Source organism: Sinocyclocheilus grahami, unplaced genomic scaffold, assembly GCF_001515645.1.
Source record: "Sinocyclocheilus grahami isolate Dianchi unplaced genomic scaffold, SAMN03320097.WGS_v1.1 scaffold117.1, whole genome shotgun sequence".
NCBI classification, from domain to species: Eukaryota; Metazoa; Chordata; class Actinopteri; order Cypriniformes; family Cyprinidae; genus Sinocyclocheilus; species Sinocyclocheilus grahami.
The window spans coordinates 864,744-890,814 of NW_015505296.1; the positions used below are offsets into that span (position 1 = coordinate 864,744).

The window sequence follows — 26,071 nt, forward strand, 5'->3', positions numbered from 1 at the left end:
GGTGGGCTTGAGAACGGCGCAGCCGGCGGATTCGACGAAAGAGCGTTTGTCGGGCTTGCAGCAACCACATGTGATGACCCCGGGCTGGACTCCGCTTCGTCCACGGTGAAAGCCGATCTGGCGATCCACAGCGTGAAGTTGATGTATTTCCTCAGCGACCAGCACAAATCAGCTCTAGGCATGACGAAGCGGATATTGTCCTCTTTTGGAAGGCTAAACAAAGTAGTTTCGCTTTCTCAACGAAACACAGCGCCTTTCACGACATGGCATCAGCGGCAACAACAATACTACAGCGAGAATAAAAGTTACACCTTCTTTCTTTGCGTGCACATTTGGGCGGCATTATGCAAATCTTCCCACATAGTGAGGTTGATATGTGGGGGCGTGTTAGAACGAGCCGTTTTAGGTAGGCGTGGCTGACTCTTAACTTTTATAAAGAAGATCTCTTTGGATTTGAGACTTTAGTCTTTGCAACTTCACAGATCTTCTTTATGCACCAAGAGCTTATAACACTCCAAAGAGAAAGGAAAAATTTAAATCGCATCATATGACCCCTTTAATTCAATAGCGTGTAATACTAGGCAATACCAATATGGCGGTGCGGTGGCTTCACTTTTATGACGTCATGAGCAATCCAGTTCTCTATTATAGATCAGTGTGTCTATCATAAATATTGCTATATTTACACTTTTTAAATTTCAGTCAACTTTATTTTATTATAATTTTGCTTAATGTAAATACTTAATATTTTTAGTCAGCAAAAATAAATCAATCAAATAAATGCTGCTTTTTGAACTTTCTATTCTGAAAATCCTGAAAAAATAACCACTTTTTTCCACAAAAAATATAAAGCATCACAACTGTTTTCAACATTGATAAGAAATGTTTCTTGAGCTGCAAATCAGCACATTAGAATGATTTCTGAAGGATCATGTGACACAGAAGACAGAAGTAATGGCTGCTAAAAATCCATCTTTGCCATCAAGAAATACATTTTGTTTGAAAATATATTCAAATAGAAAATTATTTTAAATTGTAAGTGTAAATGCAGCTTTGGAGAGTGTAAGAGACTTCTTTCAAAAACATAAAAAACAAGTCATACCAACCCCAAACCTTTGAACGGTATATGAATAATACGTTCTCAGCACTAAGCCGAGTGTTTTCAATGAATGAAATAAAAATAGGCCACCTCTACTCTGTTTATTTGTCATTTTAGCCCTCACAATGATTAAATGCTCTGAGAATTCCTGCCTGCAGAAGAGCAGAATATTTTCACAAAGGCATCAGATATCAACACATCATGATATACTGTGTTTTGGTCCTTGAAAGAAGACAAAGGAGGTGGAGAACAACACTTGTGACCTACCAGAAGCACACAGACGATCTGTATTCTCTCCAGCTGTTCCCCTGTTCTGTCTGTCTATGCTGTGGCCTTTATGTGAATATATTTGTATTTTTAAGGTCGGGCAATGAAAGATGAGTTTACTTAAACTCGGGTCTGGCCTTTGGAGAGCAGTAATTTCATGCCACCTGTTAGATTGTCAACACACAACAGCGTGTGTTGGTGAGTGGCAGGCTGACCCGTGCCTGACCCGCGGGGCTTTTCATGGCTGAATGGTGACTGGGGCCCTTCCCCTGGTGGCCCCCTCTTTTAAACAGGCAGGGGACATATAATCAAAGCCATGGCCCGTCCTCACCTTTCACTCGCATCCCTGCAAAATAATGAAAGTTGCCCTCGTCCTGCACCCCTGATAAAATAAGAACGCCGCTCCTAACATTTCCTCTCCTTGGGGCTGATAAAATTTATGGCATTTAGACAATCAGTCATGGCAGTGAAATCTCAACCGCATTCTTTGGTTGTCTCTCACCCCGCCGTGCCTTTCTATTCTCTCTCCCTTTTGTGTCATCTATCTGGGAAAATATTCTAGATTGCTTGTGACAAATGAGTTCTTTTGATTTAACTCAATTAGGATCATTTTATACAGAAATCAAACACCAACATTTATCCTGTCTGTCTTGGATAATGAATAGTTGGAGATGTTATAAATGTTCACAGGTGTGTAAACTGAGTATGCTGAATTCATGTTTGTCCAAACTCTTTTTCTTTCAGGACGCCGCCAGTGATCTGAGATCCAAATCCACCACTACGTCATACACCCCACTGCCACGAGGATCCAAAGATGCCCGAAACCACAAAGGTAGTGTTATTTAGACAAAAAAGTGCGATGACGCACTATTCTTGAATGACAGGTATCGAAACAAACATACACTCGATTGCTAATAGAAGCTGTGCAGAAAAGATTTTGATGTGCTGGACTCTATAAGAGGCTTTCATGCCGGCCACATTTATCATGCTCTTTTGTCTGTGCAATGCAAATCACTGTTTTTATGTCACGGCCATGGCGGTGGTACTTTCATGCGAGGTCAGCTGTGTGCCTCTCAACCCCCCACCAAGGACAGATCTATTTCACAAAGGCTGACCTGCACCTCTCAAGTGATGTAGAGGAAAGCCCAGTGCTTTGTCAAAATCATGCTGCTTGAGAATAGTCCATTAAAAGGTGAACGGAGCTGACATATGAAATATTTTTTCTCCTTCTTAGATTTGGGCGAGCTGACACTTTCCATTTGTTATTTTTACGATACTGTACTGCAGCATTAGATAACACAAGCCCTCATCTTTGTCCTTCGCCTCTTTTTATTCCTCTGCCTTTATCACGCCATTTTTATTTATCTTGACTTATTGCCTATTCTATTTGCTTAATGCATCGGCTCTGACACTGTAACTCTTTACTAAAACTCACCTTTGGCTGTGCCATGAAAATGCTTTAATAGAATAGCCATGACACTAAAAGATGCAGTTCACCTCCAAGACACTGTCAGTGGAAGTCGGGCATTGTGTTTGGATTGCCTATAATTCATTGGGCGTCTGTGTAATCGTATTGCAGTGCAATAATTAACTGCTTATATAGTGTAGTATTTTGCTCTTAAAGGAGTAGTTTTCCCACAGATTACAGTTCTGTCATCATTTACTCACAGTGGGGTTCAAAACAACACTGACTTTCACTGTACGAAAATAAATAAATAAATACATGCATACATACATAATCTACTGGTTTAGAATGACATGAGCATGAGTAAATGATGAATTTTCAATTTTCGGGTGAATAGTTTTATGCAGTAGAATGGCTGAAATTAGGGCATGCTTCCATAGGTAAAAGCCTAGGCCTGTCATGTTTGCTATATGTTACTTGCTGCCTTGCAGTGGCCAGCAGGATTAGCGGCGTATATGACAGCAGGCTGTCTCAAACAGGGGCCTGCTCTACCTTTTCTCAATATTTTTACAATTGATGTCACCTGCGCCAGGCCCCCAGAGCCAAGGTGCCATGGGTAATTACAGCAGACAGAAGGTCTGTGGAGGGAAGAGGGAGGACCAGCTATATGCATTGCACAGGAGCTTCTTGGCTTTGGGTTGTAAGACCCTTGTCTGCTGTTTTGGGGGGAAATTGGGAAGTGGACAAACAGCGAGCAGACAGGAGAGGCTCAGAGGAGAGAAATGTAAGCTAAGAAAGGAGGCAGGCGTGGCGTGACATGGAGAACCATGAGAGTCTGGAGATGGAGGGGGGAGAGCGTTGCCACAGGGAAGTAACGCTGCTGTCAGCTCCCACAAGCTTTAAACCGGCCTGTTGCCTGAACCTAGCCCAAAGTTTCTTTCAAGAGACAAATGTCATCTTAAAGGAACAGTTCACCCAAAAATTATCGTTCTACACCTTGTCGTTCTAAACCTCCATACTGTTTGTTTTACCAAAGAAAAAAATCTTCCCGCAACAATTGTATTTACAAACGATGGTCCTGTCAAGCTCCAAAAGAGTATAATTTGAAAATTTGATAAAATGTAAATGTAACAACGTTTATAGGTCGGGAAGAAGGAGGCGGGAACCGGCGAACATTTAAACAAACTTTAATAATAAAATAAACTCAAAACACAAACAAAACCAAAACACAAAATAAAATCCAGGCCTGGTCCTCTCTCGTCTAACACGGTCGTCACTCCTCCTCTTTATCCTTCCGGAGCTCCTCCGTGAGACTCGAGACCGGTGAGTGGTGCAGGTGTCACGCATTAGCAATTACTCCACCGGCCTCGCTCCGTTCCCACGGCTCTCGGCCCCGCCCCTCTCGTCACATACCCCCATCGCCCCTCGCAGGCCGGGGGGTACTCACGAGACTGCGCTCTACTCCCCCCTCCCAGGGGAGCCGATCACGGCGGCCGCGGCGTACCTGGGGGTAAGGACAGACAGACGAGGTGAGAGAAAAAGAGACGGGAGGATGAGGAGAGACAGATGAGAGAGGAAAAAATAAAAAAAATTCTGGGTAAGGTTCCCAGACACACTGCCGCTTGGTCCTCAACCGGCTGAGAGGCTCTCACTCGCGGTGCCATGCGATGGTACTGGACATCATTGGTGGACGGCCCACCGCTCTTCCGCCTCCTGGCGGACGGCGATGGCTCCTCCTATTGAGGGCAGCCGGCAGCGAGTCCCCCGTTCCCTGCTCCTCCCCAATCATGGCGGATGGCCGCAGGCTCCGGCCTCCTGAAGAACGGGCAGACTCCTCCGCTCCCTCACGGATGGCAGCCACCCCTCCTCGACCCAGGAGCGCGGCAGCGAGCTCTCCGTCCCCCCTCACCTTCCGTCGTTCCAGCACCACCGCCTCGGGCAGCCACCGGCGGTCTCTCCACTTCTTCCTGCCGCCCGATCTCCTCAGCACCGCGATCCCCCTCAGCAGTGAGGGCTCTCTGACAGCGTGTCTCTCCTTCCTCCCGGGTTTCGGCACCAATGTAACAACATTTTTTAGGTCGGGAAGAAGGAGGCGGGAACCGGCGAACATTTAAACAAACTTTAATAATAAAATAAACTCAAAACAGCGCGACAGCCCCTCGCGGACGACTGTCGCACACAAACAAAACCAAAACACAAAATAAAATCCAGGCCTGGTCCTCTCTCGTCTAACACGGTCGTCACTTCTCCTCTTTATACTTCCGGAGCTCCTCCGTGAGACTCGAGACCGGTGAGTGGTGCAGGTGTCGCGCATTAGCAATTACTCCACCGGCCTCGCTCCGTTCCCACGGCTCTCGGCCCCGCCCATCTCGTCACAGTAAAGTAAAAGACTTTCAGTGAATATAATAGGTGCAATAGCTGCATGATTAATCGATATAAAAGCAATATGCCATATGGATTAGTGGAACTGTCCATTCGCAAAGGCTTTGATGCGCTGCGTGTTTCAGAGTGAAGTGCGGCACTGTGTTCACATGAGCAGCTCATGATCTGCTGCGGTGAATCTGGGACCAGCTCAGTTTGCAGTAAATTTTGCTACGCACAAACTCATCTCTGAATCTGCTTCAGTTTTGGTTGATTTAACGTGCATTTGGGCATGCAATATGCACCAGCAACATCTTTTATCTATTATAATTTTAGATCACAATCACTATTTTTATCATTTTCTTTACATTAATCATGCAACCCTATTATACGCTATAATTTTTTACTTTTTTTTTTTTTTGGGTGAACTGTTGCTTTAAATATAAAGCTCCACCTCTAAACCAAACTACATGAGACAATGTTTGTCTTTCCACAGGCACGAATACATACAAAAATAAAGTGGAGCCACCACTCTCACTGCTGTCACATTCTAGATAGCCATATCAATAACAATCATCATGACAGGTCACACAACTGCCCTGGAACTTCATACATAATTGAAATGGAAAATATACAAATCCTCATATACATCTCTGGACATATAAAGCAGCAACCACCACTTTTGAGTTCCCATCATTCATCTTCACCATGGCAAGCGAACCAGAGGCCGTCGAGGGTGAAACCGTACTCCTCCATCAGCCGTGTGCGCGCCGCCTTTAAACGCTCCTATTCTGGGCTTCTGGGCCCTGCTCCAGCTGAGTTGACTGTATTTTAAATGGCACACAACTAAACCCTTGAGGCGGGCAGCCTTCAAAGAGGAAATCTTAACTGAAGACCCCCCAGGGACCATGCTTTTTTTCAATACAGTTTGCCATCATTATGCTGCCGCTGATTTGTAGCCCCAAAACGGGACTGCATATGAAGAATAAACGACTTTACACTTGTGGTACAACAAATAAACAAACATCTGGAACCATTCAGAGGGCGCCATTATAACAGTACATTTCTTGCCCAAAATGTGAAAATGATGACAAATGTGCTGTCACAGAGACTGGGAGAGGCCAGATGATGGAGCAGTGGGTGCTAAGCACCGACTTTTAGAGATCAGCAGGACTGAAAGAGAATTACACCTGCTGTTTGTCTGCCTACCCTCCATTAACTTACATCTGGATAGCGTGCATCACTCAATTACCAAATTCTGGATCTGTACCCGCATTGTTTAGCTAAAATGCCATGTTTAACATACAGCCCTAGACAGAGATGTTTATGCCAGCTATCTTGTGTAATTGAGATAAATTTGATTGGTGTTGTTGATGTGCTATTGCTTGTCTCATTTTACAGCCCAGTGGATATGCAATAGCCCCAAGCTTTGCCTTTGGCAGAGTTGCCTCTTAATTATGGCCTGTCGAGCAGTTGTTCCTCTCTGCTGTTTCATAAGCATGAGTTTGCATGTGTGCATACTGCATATAACTGAATCCTGCAGGCCAAACTGCATGGTAAGCTTGTTGAGCTGTCATTCTCTCTTCCAGGCAGTGTGTGTATCAATCTTTGTATGCACCTTTAGAATTTGATATTGGAAAAGTGCTTGTACGTGCTCAATGAGATTCTAAAGGTTCTCACATGATGATTGTAACAGTAATGTTTTTCCCTTGACGAGTGTTATTCTCAAACCAGCTCCAAACTTTGGCCCTGTCAGGCATTATGCTGACATTATGATGGAGATTTTGGAATCCTGATTTATTTGCTGTCTTATTGGTATTTTTAAGAGACTGGTTATTTAATAAGCACTGCGAATGTATGCACAGAAGTGGTCTACTGTATTTCCTAAAAAATGCAAAAATATAGTTGCACTGTATTTTCAGTATTGAAATAATTAGGGATGCATGATATATCAATACCATGTTGGTTATTGGTTGGCTTATATTGTACATTTAACTGTACATGCTCATTTCCCATATTATTACATTTAGATTACCTTTGCCATCATCTAACATACACTTAAAGTTACTTTGTAAGAACACTAATACCGCTGTTAGTTGTGAATTTTTGCAGATGAATATCTGTTTTCATATGTACAGTACATTATAATGTTGTGCTTAATCACTTACTGTATTTTCTAGTGCTAGACGAAGAGTAGAATTGATCAGTTATCAACCATAACATGAAAAATAATTCACCTTTTTTTAGTATTAGCCAGAATTTTAATTTCATTTACACATCCCTAATATTTATACAGTACAATTTATATTTCAGGCAGCATAAATATCCTACCTTCTACCTTTTGAAACAGGTTTCACACTAGGTGGACGCCTATGATGCTCTGAAATGTGTTGCCTATATACTGTAGATAGCTCAGTAGGTTTTGGAACAGAGCCAATAATAAATATGAGAGTAGCTATTTTATTTTCTACAAATCATAAATTTGTTGATCACAGGGTTATGTTCGTGCCTTTATAAGAAAGGATTGAATATGTAATCCATTGCTTCATTCCTGAAGAGAATGATGTGTGTTTATTCCCTTGCATAGTTTTTGGCCAAATGGCTAACATATGTTTTCAGTTGATCTGGATGAGGGAGAACTGTCTTACAGATATTTTTGCTGCGTGACAATGTTATGATCCGAAGGGTTTTCCAGTCCTGATGAGGTGTTTAGGATCTCTGTATAATGAGTTTGGGGTGTTTTGTGGCCATTTAAAGCCCCTTTATAAAACACACCTATAATTTCAGCTACAGCTAAGTAATGAGCTCCTATAAAACATGAATGGCCATCACGCAAGTTTATATTGACTTTCAGATTTACACCTCGACTCTCCTCAGATCAGGTGCCAAAACATAATGGATGGAAAAAAGGTCAGTATGATATTGATTCATATTAGTCATTTGATGTAACTCCCATACATCTGCTTTGGATATCCTTGGTCTTCTACAGCCCTGATTAATTGCTTGTAATGGCTTTCAATCCATCTGTGGGAGACCGCTGCCTTAAGTAGACTCCTACAGGCCTGTAGGTTTGTATAGGAGATGCCAGGGGCTGTTTTTTGGGCCTCTCTTTGTGAGAACTGCTTTTGTTTCCTTTGTCGGAGCGAGATGATATGATATGATTTCTCTCAAGAGGTTGTGGTGGGCCTCCCAGGACTGCTTTGGCACAGGAGCATGAATATCCATTAGTCTGCAGATGGAGATTAATAGAGGAAGACAGAGGAAGAGCCAGACTGTTCCAGCCATTCTTCACTGTCTATCAGTGCAAGAGAGAAAAGAACACAGAGATGGGATCGGATTCTTCCATGAGGCAGTCAGAGTCCTGTTTATCACCAAGCCTGGAACGCACCCCCCTCTCCCTCTCTTTCTTTCTTTCCTCGGAGCAGGGTAGATTAAAACACCAGGACAGACTTAACTTCCTTGACAGTTTCAACTGCTGAACTCGGGCTTGGCATCCTGAACTGTTCTGAGATGGCTTCTCTGTCTTCAGTGTCATTATCTCCATATGAGATGGCACTGCATTCGTTGAATAATTCTGTTTGGTTTGGATTTGAGGATGTCATCAACACCATAGTTTTTTTCTTTGTCTTTCTTTCTTTTTTCCTCTTATACTTTGCTGTTTGATGTAGTGGAATGAGTCTCTGAAGGCGCAGCTGAAATGTGGTGAAGGGTTTCAACATGATGCTGTTGAGATGGTGTTGTTTATTTTAATATCATTTAACATATTTGTTTGTACTTTGGTGCAGTCACTGGAATATGAAAGTGAGAGATCATTTCTTTTTAATGATTCAAGTTAATAAGGCATGTTAATATCTAATGGTAGCTGTGCTCCTTGGGATGCTCAAAGAAAAATGCTCTCAAAAGCCTGCTGTAGTGTTTATGAATTAAAATGGCCTTTTAAGAAGTCCCTCTCATCTCTAATATGACTGGCTGGATTTACACAACTTTTGTGAGTGAAGGCACTCGTATTATTTTATCAGTCCGTCTGGAAACAAAGTCGATATTGCAAAATCTTGGAAGAACTAGTCACCAGATTGTTTGTTTGTGTGTGTGTGTGTGTGTGTGTGTGTGTGTGTGTGTGTGTGTGTATATATGTGTATAAGGCACTTAACTATATATCCATGAGTGGAACTTTTAACGAAATAATAAAATATGTTCTTAAATATGGCTGGCTGCTTTATACATGCCAGTCAGATTGTCTCTTTTTGTATAAGTGTGAGGGTCTTGCCAGAAAAAGCTATAAGTGGACTTTGTACATTTTTTATGTATTTATTTATTTTATTATTTACACTAAAGTAAGGGGAGTTTTTGTTTGTTTGTTTGTTTTAAAAAAATGTATGATTTTATTCAGGATGCAAGGATGCATTAAATTGATCAAAAAAGTTTTCTATTTCAAATAAATGCTGTTCTTTCTATTAATCAAAGAATCATGTAAAAATGTATCGGTATGTGTAAAGGTATGCATTATCAACATTGATAACAATAAGAAATGTTTCTTGAGCACCAAATCCATTGTATTAGAATGATTTCTGAAGGATCATGTGACACTGGAGTATGTGAGACTGAAGTAATGGCTGCTGAAAATTCAGCTTTGCCATCACAGGAATAAATTACTTTTTAATAAAATTGAAAACAGTTATTTTAAATGGTGATAATAATAATAATAATAATGATAATAAAACATTTTTATTGCTTTTAAAAAGCAACTTTTTACCTTTTTATATTATTTTTTTTAACAATGTTTTATCTTCAAAACAGGCTTCAAAACAAAAATTTTTTGTCACAATTCCATGATATTCTTATGGAATAGATCCAAGTACTGTATGTAACCATATACCGTAATTATATCACTGTACTATAGTATCACCACAGTTTTTTTTTCTTCAAACAATACAATTCACTAATTGCACAGCTTTCCTTACCCTTTACATTAACATTACATAACATTGTGTAAAGGTGTGATACAGCACAGTCTCAGTAACTCCCTGATTTCTGTGTCTACAAGTATGGTCTTTGCAACCCAAATCTTTTAGCATTAGCCCACCAGCAGCAGTTAATTCACTGCTAAAGCCGCTATGTCATCGCTTTAGAGTCTTTAATCAGTACAGCTTTGCCTGTGATGAAGCAGTCCCTCCTGGATGATCTATTAATACATACACAAAAGAAACACTGGTGAGCGTTACGTGATACCTCAGGACGGAGAATGTGTCAGCATGATGGACAAGGACATGAATTCAAGCCAACCTGCCCAGCCCATTCGCAATAACATAGTTACGGTACTTGGGGCTTTGGTCTGCTTCCCAGTCGTGCTGGACCATCTCAGGAGACTGACAGGAAATATATCATACAAATGGATACCCCATGCCTGCGTTCTAATCAGCTTTAAAAGTGATTGCTAATGCAGTCTAAGCATTATTCATATTTGTGCGTGATTTGTGACTTGAGTTTGGGACATCTGAGATGCAGGATAGTATTTCCTGTGTGCTTTTAGTCCTGCCAAGAGTTTAGAGCAGGTTAGCGTGGCTTTCACAGTCTCGAACCCCAGGACTTTATCATTGTAATTTATGAGGGTAGAGGCAAGCCATATGGTTTGGATATTTTTACGGCGGGATCGATGCAGGGTCCTCAAATTTCCCTTCTCTTGCTTAGGTTGATATGGATGGCTGTGTTCATGTCAGGGGGGGGTCATGTCATGTCTGCCAGGACTCTGTCTCAACCCTCTCAGATGCTGAGACAGAGTCCTGGCAGATGTTGAGCCAACTTGTCTTTTTGATGGCGAAACTGATCTGTGCACAATGAGCCCTGATTGCATTATAATGATCATGTGACGGGCCAGTGGAAAAGTTTATGAAGACAAATGCTGCTTGCAGGAAGAGAAAATCACACCAAAGAGTTATAATTCAGAACTGTTGAAGATACATGCTGGAACTATTTATTATTCATTATTATTCATAGCGAGGCCTTTTTTGGCAGCGTTTGCGTTTGTTAGTGTGATTCAATATACAATCAATTTACAAATGATAGCAATTAATTCGGTGACAGCTTCCATTTATTCTATTTTAATTATGTTTCTTGTGTTTTTCAGGCTTATTAATCATCAGTGATAGATGAAAACATGTTATGAAAGATGTCTGTTCAATCCTTTACATAAATGGCAAAAAATGCAGTTTCAAAAATGCAGTTCATCTATACAATGACTTGGATATACTACTTCTATGATGAGCAAGAACATGTCTAAATATGATATTTTTGGGATGACAAAGTCAAACATATCAGGGTGATACAACTGTTGAGATATCATCATCATAAAGAAAGTGAAATTACTTTCTTAAAAAGCAAACTTTAAGTAATCTTTTATTTATAGTAGTAGTAGTAGTGGTAATAATAATATTAATTGAAAAGCAAATTACATTCTAGACATCAAGGGGCTCCTATTCTCTTGACTATGTTAAGATCAATAAGTTTCTTAAAAATCTGATAATTTGACTTTTATATGACAAGGTAAGGTTAATTCAGATTGTAAAATGTCACGTTTGTGCAACTCCCCAAAAACGTGAGATATACATATACAAAAGCTTACTGTTATTTTACAAAAATATTAAACAGCACAACTGTTTTCAACGTTAAGAGTAAGAAGAAATGTTTCTTGAGCAGCCTTACAGAGCCTAAACTTTTAAATGGGTGTGTGTGGTGTCATTAAACTTTTTTCTTGAAAATTATACAAAAGTTATTTTATTGTCACTGACCCATTAGCATAAAGAGCAAAGCACAGTGATGATTTAATAAGCAATTCGAGACGATGACTGACTCACAGTAACCTGTGACCTCCGTTCCCCCATTCGATCCACAGATTTTCTTGGGATGAAATCATTGTGGTGGAAGGGACTGAACTCATCTGTCAGTTACAGCAAGCTCCATTGGACTCTTGTCAAAACTGTGTTCTTGCTCCCCAGTGAATTTACTGATTTGTTGTCAACTATACCTCAGCACAGCATCACGAGACACCCCCGCCTTCTCTGATATCTGAACACAGGCTATTACGAGAGGATCAGCGTAGCTCAAGTTAATGACCTAGCACATCGTTTATTCCATGTGAATGCTGGGAAACGGACGGTTAACGTTCACTGCCACGCAACAGCCTCAAAAAGGGCGGATCAAGTATGTCAGAGACTCCGAGCGCAAATTGATGAGAATTTGACATTTACTGTGGTTGATGGCTCGCTCTAAAGTGGAGCAGGACTTTTGGCCAAATTTGAGCAGGCACTTGAACTTAATGTCATAATTTATCAAAGTCAGCTGAGGTCAGGTACTTTGAGCTGTGCCGTTCACTCCTTAAGCATATTTAACGTTTCAGCTTGAATTATTGTAGGGTCGGTCGAAATGGTTCTGAAAATAAACAGATAACTAGGTCAAACAAGGCTTTGCATCTCAGGCAACTTTTTAATCTGTCAAAATGAGTTGCCCATGAAGTCGAACGAAAGAGAACAGGTTTCCCCATCATATTAATGTAAGCGGACACATTGTTTTACTGTCATAATTTGATTGGGTGATCATTCCTGACATGTTGTGTCGCTGTAAGACTGTTGAGTTGACTGAGTCATAGAGGTCAGACACTGAAATGAATTCCAGATTGCTGTCATTTGAATGAGTACTTTCCTCATTTCCCTAGGAAATCATGCCTCTTCAGTCTCGCTGCTGGTTTAACCACTCAACTTCAGGTCACCTAGCCAATGCAAGATGTCAGGATCAAGTTCTGCTGCTGTCGTACTCGGTTTGATGGATTCTCTGATCTCCCAAAGTCATTTATTGAGCTGTTATTTAGTGAACAAAATGGATTTGCCCAAAGGATTTGGCAGCTTCATGTTCTGTTGTAAACCGCACTGTAGCTTCTGCTAATGTGCTGCATTAGATAATATCTTTTTCAAATATAGTTATGTTGTTCCTAACCAGTACACAATTGAGAATTTAGAAAATAACTGCAGCGAGATGCTTTTAATTTAGAGTTTGGCCTTGGCATGGGCAACTGAAACTATTTGTAGTGCAAAATATATTTTTATATAAGTTGTGTTATAACCCTCTTTTCTCCTAAGTTACTCCTTGCAGATTTTTTTTAAATGAAAGAGATACATACACGTCATTTAAATATTTCATCTGTTTTTTTTTTTGTATTCTAAATAACGTATGAGAAAACCAAGGATAATTTTATTTGATCAAAAACACACTAAAATAGTAATATTGTGAGATATTCAAATGTATATTACAATGAAAAATTATTGTTTTGTAATATATTATGTTTTGTCATTTATTTTATAATATTATTATATATGGTGAAGCTGAATTTTAAACAGCCATTTCTCCAGTCCTGAGTTGCTGCTCAAAAAATATTTCTTATTATCAATATTGAAAACCGTTGTGCTGCATAATATTTTTTGTTTTTTGGATTCTTTGATGAATAGAAAGTTCATTTATTTGAAATATTTTATATCTTATTGGAATATTTTGTAACAATGTAAAAGTCTATACTATCACTTTTGATCAGTTTAATTCGTCATTGCTGAGAATATTAATAATAATAATAATAATAATTATTATTATTATTATTTGTATATGTTGTAGATATATTTCATTTATTTTACTTTATTTTGCACTGCCCTGAAGAAGCTGCTCATTATTTACACAGTATCTATTCCACAACCAATAATAACTTAATTTACACAAGTGAGCAGTTCGCATGCCCTTGGTTCTTTATATTGTGCATTTCGTCCACGGGCATCTCCACTGACTGCTTGCAACCATTTGTGATAGTTGTGTGTGATAAACGTCTTGTGGATTCTGCAAAGGCTGTGTAAACTTCTGAACAGAAGTGTATGTGTGTGTCTCCGAGAGCTCAGATCTTCTCAAATGCTCTTAAAATACGCCTCTTCACTTGACACCATTAAGACTCTGTTAACCAGCCTCCCCTGGGAGCAGCTTGAAATTGTACCACCTCCAGCAAACTACTTTACCATTCAGCATCGCCTCAGATACAAGCGAACACAGTTTGTTCTCAGGAAGCAAGAAGCAAATAAAAGACAAAAATGGCATGAAATAAAACACTTCAGAATGAACACACATGTCCTGAAGTGCAATTCCTCCCTCAGCAAGGAAGCGAGCAAAGGCGTGTTCATATCCAGTGACCCGGCTGCCCCGCTCATGTTGTGACTCAGGGCAATACTTTGTGTTTATGCCTTAAAGTAGCCATAGCTTTTCCCCTAGAAAACTGGGAGTGCTACTCTCAGGATATTAAATCTAGTCCTGTAAAAGTAGCAGTCTGAGGAATGCTTTCAGCTGGAGGACAATCTGAAATATCACCTCAATTTTCATGTATAGGCCTGTTTATCTGAATGTGACATAATATATGGTGATGATGACCAGCGCAGACGCAAGCCTGATATTAAGATAACCTTGGGGATGAGAAAGGAGGGGTGGAGAGCCACAAGCTCGGCTTCCAGAATCACTAACTAACAGTGACATTTGGGCAGTGCAACTGTTCAAGTCACTGCGCAAATCACAACTGATATTTGCTGAACTTTAAGCTGTATTCAAGGTAGGGTTTCATTTTTTTATTCCACCCCCAACTCCCCCAGCTAATATTATCCTCCAATATCCCATGCAACGGGCAATCCCTTCTTTATCTAGCAGAATTTTTATCCCCATAGATGTATGAATGAATGAGAGAGATTAGCGTGCTGGACATATATTAGATGATATCTGACTTCATTAGTTGTGATGCCCTTAAAAGGACATCCTGGCTTTCTTATATTTGGACAGCCGCCTCCTGTCCTTCCCTTCCTCTGCCCAGACTCACTCGTGCAGCCAAGCACATAATGCGCTTGGAGCCTGGTAACATGTACGATTATAATTAGCTTTGTCAGGTCCTCGCCCCTACAACCCCCATGCAGATAATATGATAATACGTCTTCATAACCGACTGACCTTACATGCTCAATATTTCTTCCCTTATGAAGATTACATGTCAATAAAGTAATCGAGTCTCAGGCTGTGTGGCAAGTGAAGATTTAGGTTATTGGACTTTTCGGGAGCAGTGATGTATGACCGCTATTATTCCACCTGTCAGGGGATGTGCAGGCCACTGACGACGGTCCGAGGATGTCAGGAGAGGGAGAATGAACACGGGGGGAGACATCCTCTTCGGCTTGAGTGTTATGTCGTTAATCACCCCTCATCTTCTCCACTCCGTTCCTCCTGCATCCGCAAACTGTATGTGTCTTATTAATTAGGGAGAGGAGACTTACAGTAAAGCCATCCATTAAGAGGGGGCCGAGAGGGCTTCGACAATAGCATCTCATCATCACCGGCCTGCCTTCATATATCCAAACCTCATGAGATCATCCATTATCATTCCCCAGGATATTATTTTCTCTTTCTTCGCAAGTGTAAGGTCTCTGTCTGTAGGCCTCTGTCAGGCACGAGTGCTTTTGTAATTGCGACTCAAAGCCTTGCGTTGGATTTAGCCTCCGCTGTCAGTCATCGTAGTCCCTATCATTACATTCATGGGCTTCATTACTAATTTTTTCAATTTAAGGTTTCAAACCAGACTTTAGCTGTTGTGCAGTACTGTGAGGTCATTGAAATCTGCTTGAAATTCATCAGATCACTGGAAAAGTTTAATGATATTCATCCCCCTTTTTTAAATAAATAAATAAATTACCAACAGCAGCAAAAAATTAAAACATTTTTAAAAAATCTGTGCATTTTAATTTGGTGCGTAATTATTTTGTTGCATAAATAAAATAATAATAATAATAATAATAATTAAGTACTTTATTTGAAGGCAAATGTTGGTTATCACCCTTGATATGAAAACAATTATTGGCTTATCGTTATTGGCATGAATTTTAATATTGGTGCATCCACCAACTGATAAATTATTGCACTATGGAGTCAGTTTTATTTTTTTTTTGTTTCAAGAATGTTTTTACTATAATGATAACTGTAGAAATTGAATTTTGGCAGAAACTGTGGTTATCATAGTCATTTTTTGTAAGGGGACAATTGCCTTTACATTAGCATAGCATTTCATACAAAAGTGTATTTCTCAAAAAAATGTACGAAGCAATTTGGAGTGTGAGCTGTCACACTGAAGATCATCAGGCAGTCAGATACTCAGAAAGGGGCGGGAGGGTGGTACACAGTGTTAAAGGATATTTTACTGTGTCCGCTCGCATTAAGGTGGGAGATTGATCCTCTCCAGTCAGATGAAGCTCTGGTCTGACTGATGCCCCTCACCGTCATAGTGACACCAGGCTCCGGGACGCGAGCTGTTGGGCGAGAGGGGCACCCAGCAGCACCCTGAACCTGGGCCAGCAGCAGCTCGACTCAGCCCTTGTTCTTTTCCTTTCATGCCCCCTCTTCCTGCTCTCTGTCAGGATGTCATGACAAATCACTGTACAACAGCGGGCTCCGCAGCCTCAGGTACCAGACCAACAGCCCTCAGACGCCATGCTGAAATGAATATAATAATGGGCTTCGGAAAATAGCACAAGGCACTCAAACACCGGAAGAGAAGTGAGGTTGTGTGTGTGTGTGTGTTCTCTGCTAGGGGATGTGGCGAGCAGACACATGTCCCACGGTGAGGCAGGTGCAGCTTGTCTCTTCTGTGGCTGAGGTGACAACAGGGGCTGTCAGATTGGTATTGATATGTGTCACTCCAGGGAGTGTCAGGCGCTTTATTTAAGACAGCAAGAAGGCCATGTGTCTGTGTGGTAATTGACGGTTGGCTTCGGGAAAGATCAGACTGTTTGTTGACCTAGCAGAGCAGCTGATGGGAGAGCTAGCGTGGTGTATTGCTTTTATCCAAAATGGTTGTTTTCCCCTGTGCTATAGGTTTTAAAAAGTGAGATAGTTCGAGAGGTGTAGCCAGTGTATATCCACACTCTAAAAATTAATAACACATGTAAAAGACACATCACAGCAATATGTTAAATTGACTATAGTCATAATTATATAATTGTGATTTAAAAGCGTCCAAAATTGATGTAAAAGTAAATATATTTATACAGATGAAATGCATTTAGGAATGTTTATTAGTATTGTTGTGGGCAGGATAAGCTTTTTTTGTTGTCTCTCTCGGAGTGAAATGAGCACTGTGATATGTTGACATGTCCATTCATTTCCACAGTTTGGTGTCTGGATGCTGTTTGATTTTAATTCCAAATGTCATTCAGCATGGAGCCACACTACTTACTAATGCTTGAGGTTTATCACATCCATCGTCATTAAATTTAGCATCAACACACAGCCACGTGACCCATTTGTCCAACTGCCCACTAAAGTTAGTAGTGTATTAAACCAACTTCCTCAAATCAAAGATTTCCAGTGTCTTGTTCTTAGTCATGCCTGCGCTGATTCTTGTGACATGATCAAGTGTAACGGGGAAGAAAACATTGTTTTGTTTTTTGTTTATGTACAGATTAAATGTTTTTGATTAATCTGTAAAACAATCTGTTAAACATGTTCCGAGATATTAATTTGTTTGAATGAAACCTGATTTTTCTATTTTCACAAGATGTTTTGCTTTATCTCAGTGTTGCTGACACACTGCGATAAGGCAAAACACATTTTCCTAGCCTCAGATACAAAATGTGTCATATCATATTAATCACAATCATAATCATATTAATAAATCTAGAGTTCAACTGCAATTAAAAATAAATAGAAGAATATGGAGGATGACTTGAATGAGTTTTTTAAAGTTATTTATTTGTTTATGTATTTATTTATTTTGTATGGGAGATTTGACACTTTTGTGAAACATAATGTTTTAAAAAATTGTTTGAATGTTTAAATTGCTAAGTTGTAATGTTTCTTTGGAAGATACATGTTTTTTTTTTGTTTTTTTTTTAATTTTCGCCTAAATTTAAAAACCATTTAAATGTATAAAAACATTGAGTTATGGTCTGGTTTTAGTAAGTGGTAATGTAATAATTCTTAAAAAAATAAAAATAAAAAAAGAACAGTTAATAACATTCTAGTGATTAATTCCAGAGTTATATATTATTTATTATATTTTTATATATATATATATATATATATATACATATATATGCTAATGTCAGATGGACATGTTTTGTCTCAAAAAACAATGCTATCTAAATATTACCAGACAATGCACATATCTGTTTAGTTCTTCTTTTAGATCTGTTTTTGTTTTCAGCAACAACCATTTGAAATATTAGTTTTGTAATGATCCTACACACAGTCATTAGGCACTCATGTGGTTTGTTTTGATAATAACCTTACAGTGTTTCCCACACTCTTTTTCTACTTTTGGTGTTTTGGATGGATAATTAATATTTACTGAGCACTGATTTAGACCCTCGTTAACTCGGGCCGACCTCCAATGTCAAAGCGATTAAAAAGTGCAGCGATCTTTCCTGCAGTGATTAATTTAACACCACATTGTTATTGAATCATGTCACTCGGATTCAGTTTGAAATGAGCAACTTTCCCATCAGCCTTATTAATGGGATCATTACCGAAATCAGCAAACTTTTCACATTTTACTGAGGTCTGAATGACTTATCAGCTTTTCTTTTTAATTAGAAAGCTCTTGCTAATGACGACTACAGCCAGTCAGCCATCAGAAAATGTTCGTTCTGTATTACTTTATTCTTATCAAATCACGCTTAACGACCTTGACACAAATGTTTATTAAATCATAATGACTAATCAGGTCATTTGAAGATGCTGCAGTGGATAATTAGTGTGTGACATCTTTATGTTGTGACCCCACACCCAGCGAGACTCGTTCACCACTCAATACGATCAGCAGCACCACACTGACACGTACTTGTATGAATCGGTATTTTACAGTGAAGCGCCAGAGCCATTCCTCGTGCTGACACAAACAGCGGGGGAAATTCAAGCGGCGAATGGCTGTTAGTCGCCGTGTAAGTCTCCTTATGATAGACCATGAGTTGTTGCAAGGAGATTAAGGCTTTGTAAACTGCTGGAGCACCCAACCTCAAATGACTTCCTCTTATCTCCAGAGCCCAGAGCCACTCTGTGCCTCGCGCACACTTGCTCTATGTAGAATAAATGTCACTGAAATTAATTTCACCAGGCTTGAATTAGGCTGCTACCATAATCTCTTTCTTCAGTCAAAATTTATGTCCTCCAGAATTCAATTTCCTCTTCAACTTCATAAGTTGGAGTACAAAGAATGATAGGTCCTTATCAGGTGAGCTGTTTGAGGACTTCATTAATGAATACTGCCGCTTTCAATTCATAATATTTGATTGTAGTAATCTCATGAGGGCCTTGTTCTTTTGCAGTGCTGTGTCCTGTTAAAAGTGAAAATGTGGAGGTTAACGCCATTGAGCGGACAGCCATTAAAACTGTATAATGGCTAATGGTTATTTTGCAGGGTGAAATAGAGTACAATCAACAGCTCTGGTCATATGAAAGACCTCTAGTGCAGAATACTACGGGCAATTCAACAAAATATCAAGATTATATTTTGCTTGGTTGGAAAAAAAAATCATGTGGCAAATCAAGCCAGTATTGATCAGAGCTTTTGAGGCATGAACTAGCTGCTTTTTCCTGACAGGCCCTCTAGCTAGAGCAAATCTCTCAACCCTTTCTCAATGCCAGACCTCATCCATGCCTGACTATCAGGTTTACCTTTGTTGCTTTAGGTTGGGCTGACTTAAAGAGGTGTATTTCAGGGAATTCATGTATGTATATATATATATATAGCATATAGGAAATTAAGCATCTTTTAGGAGCATTAAAGGGACAGTTCAATGAAAAATAAAAATACATTTTCATGTTGTTTCAAACAAAAAGAAAATATTGTTCAAATATTATTTGTTCTCCCTTCTTTTTCTTTTAATTTTTATTTCAAGGTGAAATATGACCAGTGTATTTTATGATAAGCTTTATGGGATTTTCCTAAACAGCCAGTGTACTTCTGAGAAATGAGTTAATGTCAAAGAGTTCTTTTATACAGCTTCTAGGCTTTTTGCTAAATGGAAAACCTCACATTTCAGTGCATATAAGTTAATATACTGCTGATATTTCACTTCACTTCCTTATTAGAATGAGACACTCCAACAGATCGTTGGATATCATAGACTTGCTAAAGACAGCAGGGACAAAGAAACTCTACTCAGAGGAATTTCTGCAAACCCACCTCTGATGTAGCAGGCTCAACTTCAGTCACAAAACTCACAGACAAATGATACAGTGGAAGTACAGACAGGAAGACCATCCTTACTCTTTGGCCCATTATATGCGCAAGAATCCAGCCTTCTGAGGATGATCATAGAGTCATCTGTAGCATTATCATAGCTTCTTTAAACACACTAACTGATATTGTCAGAGCAGAGCAAGTTAGGCATGTATATAAAGTCTTATGGTTTTACAACAGATGTTCTCACCATTGAGTGGAAATGAACAAGAAATATATTATTATCAGTGTTGGGAAGATACATTGAAACTAGCTTGTTAAAGCTACAATTAAGTTCAATTATTACTAAGCAGCATTGAACTACATCTTCGACTATATATTAAAAAAGACCTAAAATACCATGTTATTGTTGTTGAATGAATCTGGTTATTAACTGATTCTCTGGAATTAATCAATGAATAAAGACTCTCCACTGCTAAATATAGAAAGGACAATTTAGGAGAGCGTGTTTGTTTGTCACCCCAGTTCACTCGGCAGTAAAACTGTGTGAGCAAACAATATGACATTAAAAACAGCATTTGTTCGTTGGAAAAAGTACAGGAGCTCATTACTTGGAAAACCTGCACTATTTTAAAACAGCTGAACTACTGTCACATTACTGAAAATACTAGTTATTTAGTTATAGTTATATATTTAGTTATTGCTACTTACTCCTCAACACTAGTTATGCTCATCACTGCACATAATGCTGTGAATAGGTTATATACATGAGGAGTTTGTTGAGTTTTCAAAAATGCAAAAAACTAAACAAACAAACAAAAACATTCTTATCAGATAATAGGATGTGTACAACATAGAGTATGATGATAAAGCATTGGAAAGTTATTCCAATTGCTCAACCATTTATATGGAAGTTTATAGTATATAGTTTATATATTCCTATACTAAAATGAATATACTAGTAGTGCTCTTACAAGCCACTGTCATGGAGGAAGCATTAGTTTCATTAGGAATACTGGTTCAATGATGTGCTTTTGGCAGCGTTTTTAGCTGCTTTCTCTTTCCCAATGCCACCAGTCTTATTTGTATGCAGTGCAATTTTCAGTTCCCATTCCCAAGCCTGAGCTCGAGTGAAAAATGGCCCGCATTTTCTTGATAGCCCATGTGGATGTGGGGTATAAATGGCTAATGAATTACAGATGAACACTGACGCAAATTAATCTTCCTGATGTCCCTGGGTTATATGGCAACCATTTAAAAGTTTAATCAATACGCTAAAGTTGAAAACATGCAGGCGCTGCAGTTGTTTGGCTATAATAAACATCAGTGGGGAATGGGGAGGCTTGCATCCAGTGCATGCATCATAATGACAGGTATTTATGTTTAATGGACTAAATATTTTTTATTGCATGAGAACAAATGTCAGTTTAACTCTGTAAGTTATGAATTTAGCTTCCCTCGGTTGCTCCCATCAGAAGATTGACATCCTTAAAGACACACTCAAGACTTTTACTCTGTTGCTTTGTGTAGAAACTCCCACATTTTAGCAGATGCAGAACGAGGTTGCTTGAGTGTTTTTTCCAGAGTAAAGTATAGATGCTAAACTGTTTATGCTATTTCAAAGCTCAGTCGCATTTTGCAAACAAGCAAATTGTTCCCCGAAAACAACAAGCCCTTTTCTTAACTTTCAATGCCTCTGATTCTTGACCCATACTTCAGTGAGACGTCTCTGTGTCTCCAGCTTTTCTCTTTTTCTTCCGCTGATGAAAACCAGCCTCATTTTCCCGATGCCACACATCTGTGTGTGTGTCAGGAGTGGTCAGTAGTTTGTGGTTCATTGCAGGCTTTGGGCTTAAAGCCAGTCCACATCAGCTGCATATGGCTTCATTTGAACTGCGGCCCAGTACACCATCACAACTTCAGCCTCCCTTTTGATTGAATAAGTGACATTTTCCAGGGTACTAATTTAATATCCTCCAACATTCTCTTCTTTCTTTCTTTTCTCTTGACATTAAGCGTCTCTCGCTCGGTGCGGAGGCAGGCGAACGCAGCTGTTCTTTGGCAGTGCATGTAGATATTCATCTCTTCTGGTTTGCACATATTTATTATCTGTGTCTTTGACCTCTAAGTGAATGCAGAGTGCTGCCTTCAGGATGTCATTAAAACTGTCTTCTGGCAGGCCAGTAGTAGTTTCTTATTTTGGTTAACAGACGTCGCTGTGAAAATCATATAAAATACAGCTTCGACTTTATAGCAGTTGTCTCCAATAACAACTCTAAAGATATGTAGACAAAATCAGTGAACTGTGACATTTAATGCCATGAATTATCGTTAGCATTAGCACATTTTCCACACAAGTGTTTAAAAGATGATAATTCAAATGCTATTTACATGTCAGGGAGAGTCTTGAGGCCTTTCTATGTTGGTGTAGGTCTGCAGTGTTGGAGGGCAATAATTTTAAAAGTTTCATATTATAATAATCTATCTCATTCAGTGCTATGCTTGGTTTGCAGACTATATATATATATATATATATATATATATATATATATATTATACAAATGTACCTCTTGACCTTTTATTGCAGCATAAGTGTATTTGCACAAGAATTGCAAATGCAGGAAAAAAAGTCTCTGAATGTTTCAACAAAAGATTGTCTCAATAGTTTGCTTTCTTTTCTCATTCCCAACCCGGAAAAAAAGATATTCAGTCAAGTTTATGGTGGCCACACCAGTGATTTCCAGGACAGAGCAAATGTACCACTGAAGCACATATCCTGTTATTTTATCTGGTACAAAAAGCACGTACAGCTAAATTCCACAGAAGCACTTGGATGCATTATAGTGTAAATTTGACAAGTAATGCATTACCTGAAAAACATAACCTGATTACATATTAGCCCAACAGCTGTAGGTCAGAAGCAGTTGTTTTAGGCCAGATAATGAGGACTCCATCACAGGATGTTGCTGCAGACTGATAAAGGGTCTCAGGCAGATATATTGAGGCTCATATAATAGCACAAGCTCACGGCTACAGCTGCTCACAGCCATAATTCACCCTCTCGTGCACTCTCACGGATGTCCGTCCGTCTTCCTTTCAGGTATTATTGCAAGCTTGTGAGATAATAAGGAAAGTTTAATTGCATTGTTAATTGATTGCAGACTATATATATATATATACGGATGTCCGTCCGTCTTCCTTTCAGGTATTATTGCAAGCTTGTGAGATAATAAGGAAAGTTTAATTGCATTGTTAATTGATTTTTTTCCCACAACATTATTACCCTGATTGATTGCAGGGCTGATGAGAGCATGGGATACAGGGATAGCACAGGAAAACACTGAGAAAGAGGGAGCAGAGAATAGATAACCTTGATGTTAAGAGCTACATCCTTCGGATATGTCTTTCCTTGACATATTGATGGCTTTCGAGAAGAGAGAAGCTGATTGTATGCAGATCACTTGAGCGGCCAGTTGATGAATTAGTTTTTCCTCGTTTAGAGGAGCTCAACAGATTCAAGGATTTTTTTTCAGTTCTCAAAGTAGTTTCTACATCTTTTGAGTGTATTTTTTTGTCTTTAAAAAATTGTACAGATAAAATAATAATAATTATATGTTTGGCCTAAGGAGTGCCTCAATTTTAAGATCACAACTTCTGAGTTTGTGAGTAGTTTGATTTATTAAAACACCTGGCTGAGATTTGTGCACTGAAGTACTGTTTTTTCCTTTGTGTTTGCTTTATCAGGGTCTTATGTTTTAAATTGTTTAATCAAATTTTAAGGCTATAAAACGTCTTAAATATTATTTTAACAGGTCCTTAAATTTGTGCATAGAATTTTGAAAAGGCCTAAAGTGATTTTAATTGCATTGTTAATTGATTTTTTTCCCACAACATTATTACCCTGATTGATTGCAGGGCTGATGAGAGCATGGGATACAGGGATAGCACAGGAAAACACTGAGAAAGAGGGAGCAGAGAATAGATAACCTTGATGTTAAGAGCTACATCCTTCGGATATGTCTTTCCTTGACATATTGATGGCTTTCGAGAAGAGAGAAGCTGATTGTATGCAGATCACTTGAGCGGCCAGTTGATGAATTAGTTTTTCCTCGTTTAGAGGAGCTCAACAGACTCAATTTTAAGATCACAACTTCTGAGTTTGTGAGTAGTTTGATTTATTAAAACACCTGGCTGAGATTTGTGCACTGAAGTACTGTTTTTTCCTTTGTGTTTGCTTTATCAGGGTCTTATGTTTTAAATTGTTTAATCAAATTTTAAGGCTATAAAACATCTTAAATATTATTTTAACAGGTCCTTAAATTTGTGCATAGAATTTTGAAAAGGCCTAAAGTGATTATTGAATTTCAAAAGGCTATGATTTTATTAAATAAATGTGAGTGCTGCACATTCAAAGGAAAAATGCTGTTGCACATTATATAGTTTCATACTTTCAGAGCAGTTCACAATTAATAAAGGCTTATGCCAAATTATTATTTATGATATACTGTTGATGAATTATGACTGTTTACTTAGTTTTTATATTGCAATATGTTGTAGACTAATGTAAATGACTGAAAAAAGTTTTAAATTTGATTTTGAAAACATTGTTAAGTAAGGCATATGATAGACACATTGTCTATTTGTTATCTTTGTATTGTTTTGCAGCGCCTTAGCTTTCTGTATCATAACATTCTACTGAAATGGTGTATTTTTCCTGGCACTGTAGATTCAGCAGTGACACTGCAGAGGTGCTGGAAACACTGTAACTAGTACCTGAACTAGTTGTAGTGCTAGTAGTGAAACAAGCTTGTACTGTGTGTAAGTCTTATGCATTTTTCACATTGCTCCTCCTGACACTTTTTAAGTGGCGGTGTGATAAATGTTGGCTATTATAATTTCACTGGAGTTTTGCCAGAGGAAGAAAAGCAAAGACAGCAGATTTCCAAGACGTCAGGTGCTGTGATAGCAGGCCATGGAGAGGCTGTGGAGGGCTCGTGTTGTTTGTAATAAGCTGTGAGTGTGCCGGTCCTGTCTTCACCTCGATCTCACATGAAGACAACCTCCTCTCCTCTCCAAACATCCAGGTATGACAGGATGGGAACAATGCTTTCAACCTTTTCCCTGCCAGAATATGCAGCATGGAAACATTAGCTTCCCGAAAATTTTTAATCTGTCACTGTGTAATGGCTGTGTGTGAGTGTCTGGAATAAAGAGAAGGCCAGACCCTGACAGTGTTTTTTCATATTAGCTATCAGCTCATCAGCCGTCCCCATGGGTTCAAGTTGGACTCTGCTTTCCACTAACAGGTTATGTAAGAAATAGCTGCTTCTGCGTTTTACCTTTTCTCCTGCCTTTGTCTCTCGCTCCTTGTTTTTTTTCTCATGTAATAAGCAGAGTGTCCAGCTGTGGAAGTTGGCTGCAGTGTGCAAAATTTGCAGTGTGCTGTATTATATCACTCGTCACCCTAAACATGCTCCCCAGTCCCTGGCAGGCCCATGTGTGTTTTCCTCTCTGCTCCCCACAGAGGTTTGTTTAAAGAAGTCAGCCTGCAGGGGAAAGGATGGACATCTCCCAGACCTGTGCCATTTGCAGACAGCTGCTTTAAGCGCTTGAACATGTGAGGAAGCAGTCATGCTGCTTCAGGTCAATATTACAGCTCCAGTCGATGTGTGTATATATATATATATATATATATATTATATATATT

At 39.1% G+C, this 26,071-nt stretch overlaps 1 protein-coding gene across 2 annotated transcripts in view; it reads left to right on the forward strand.

Annotated features, from left to right (window-relative positions):
- LOC107589532 (leucine-rich repeat-containing protein C10orf11-like) overlaps positions 1–26,071 on the forward strand; it is a 307,941-nt gene that overhangs the window by 275,415 nt on the left and 6,455 nt on the right. For both annotated transcript variants that reach the window (XM_016278005.1, XM_016278006.1), the window contains one exon: positions 2,111–2,198. In XM_016278005.1, coding sequence (XP_016133491.1) covers positions 2,111–2,198 — 88 coding nt within the window. The remainder of the gene's footprint in view (positions 1–2,110; positions 2,199–26,071) is intronic.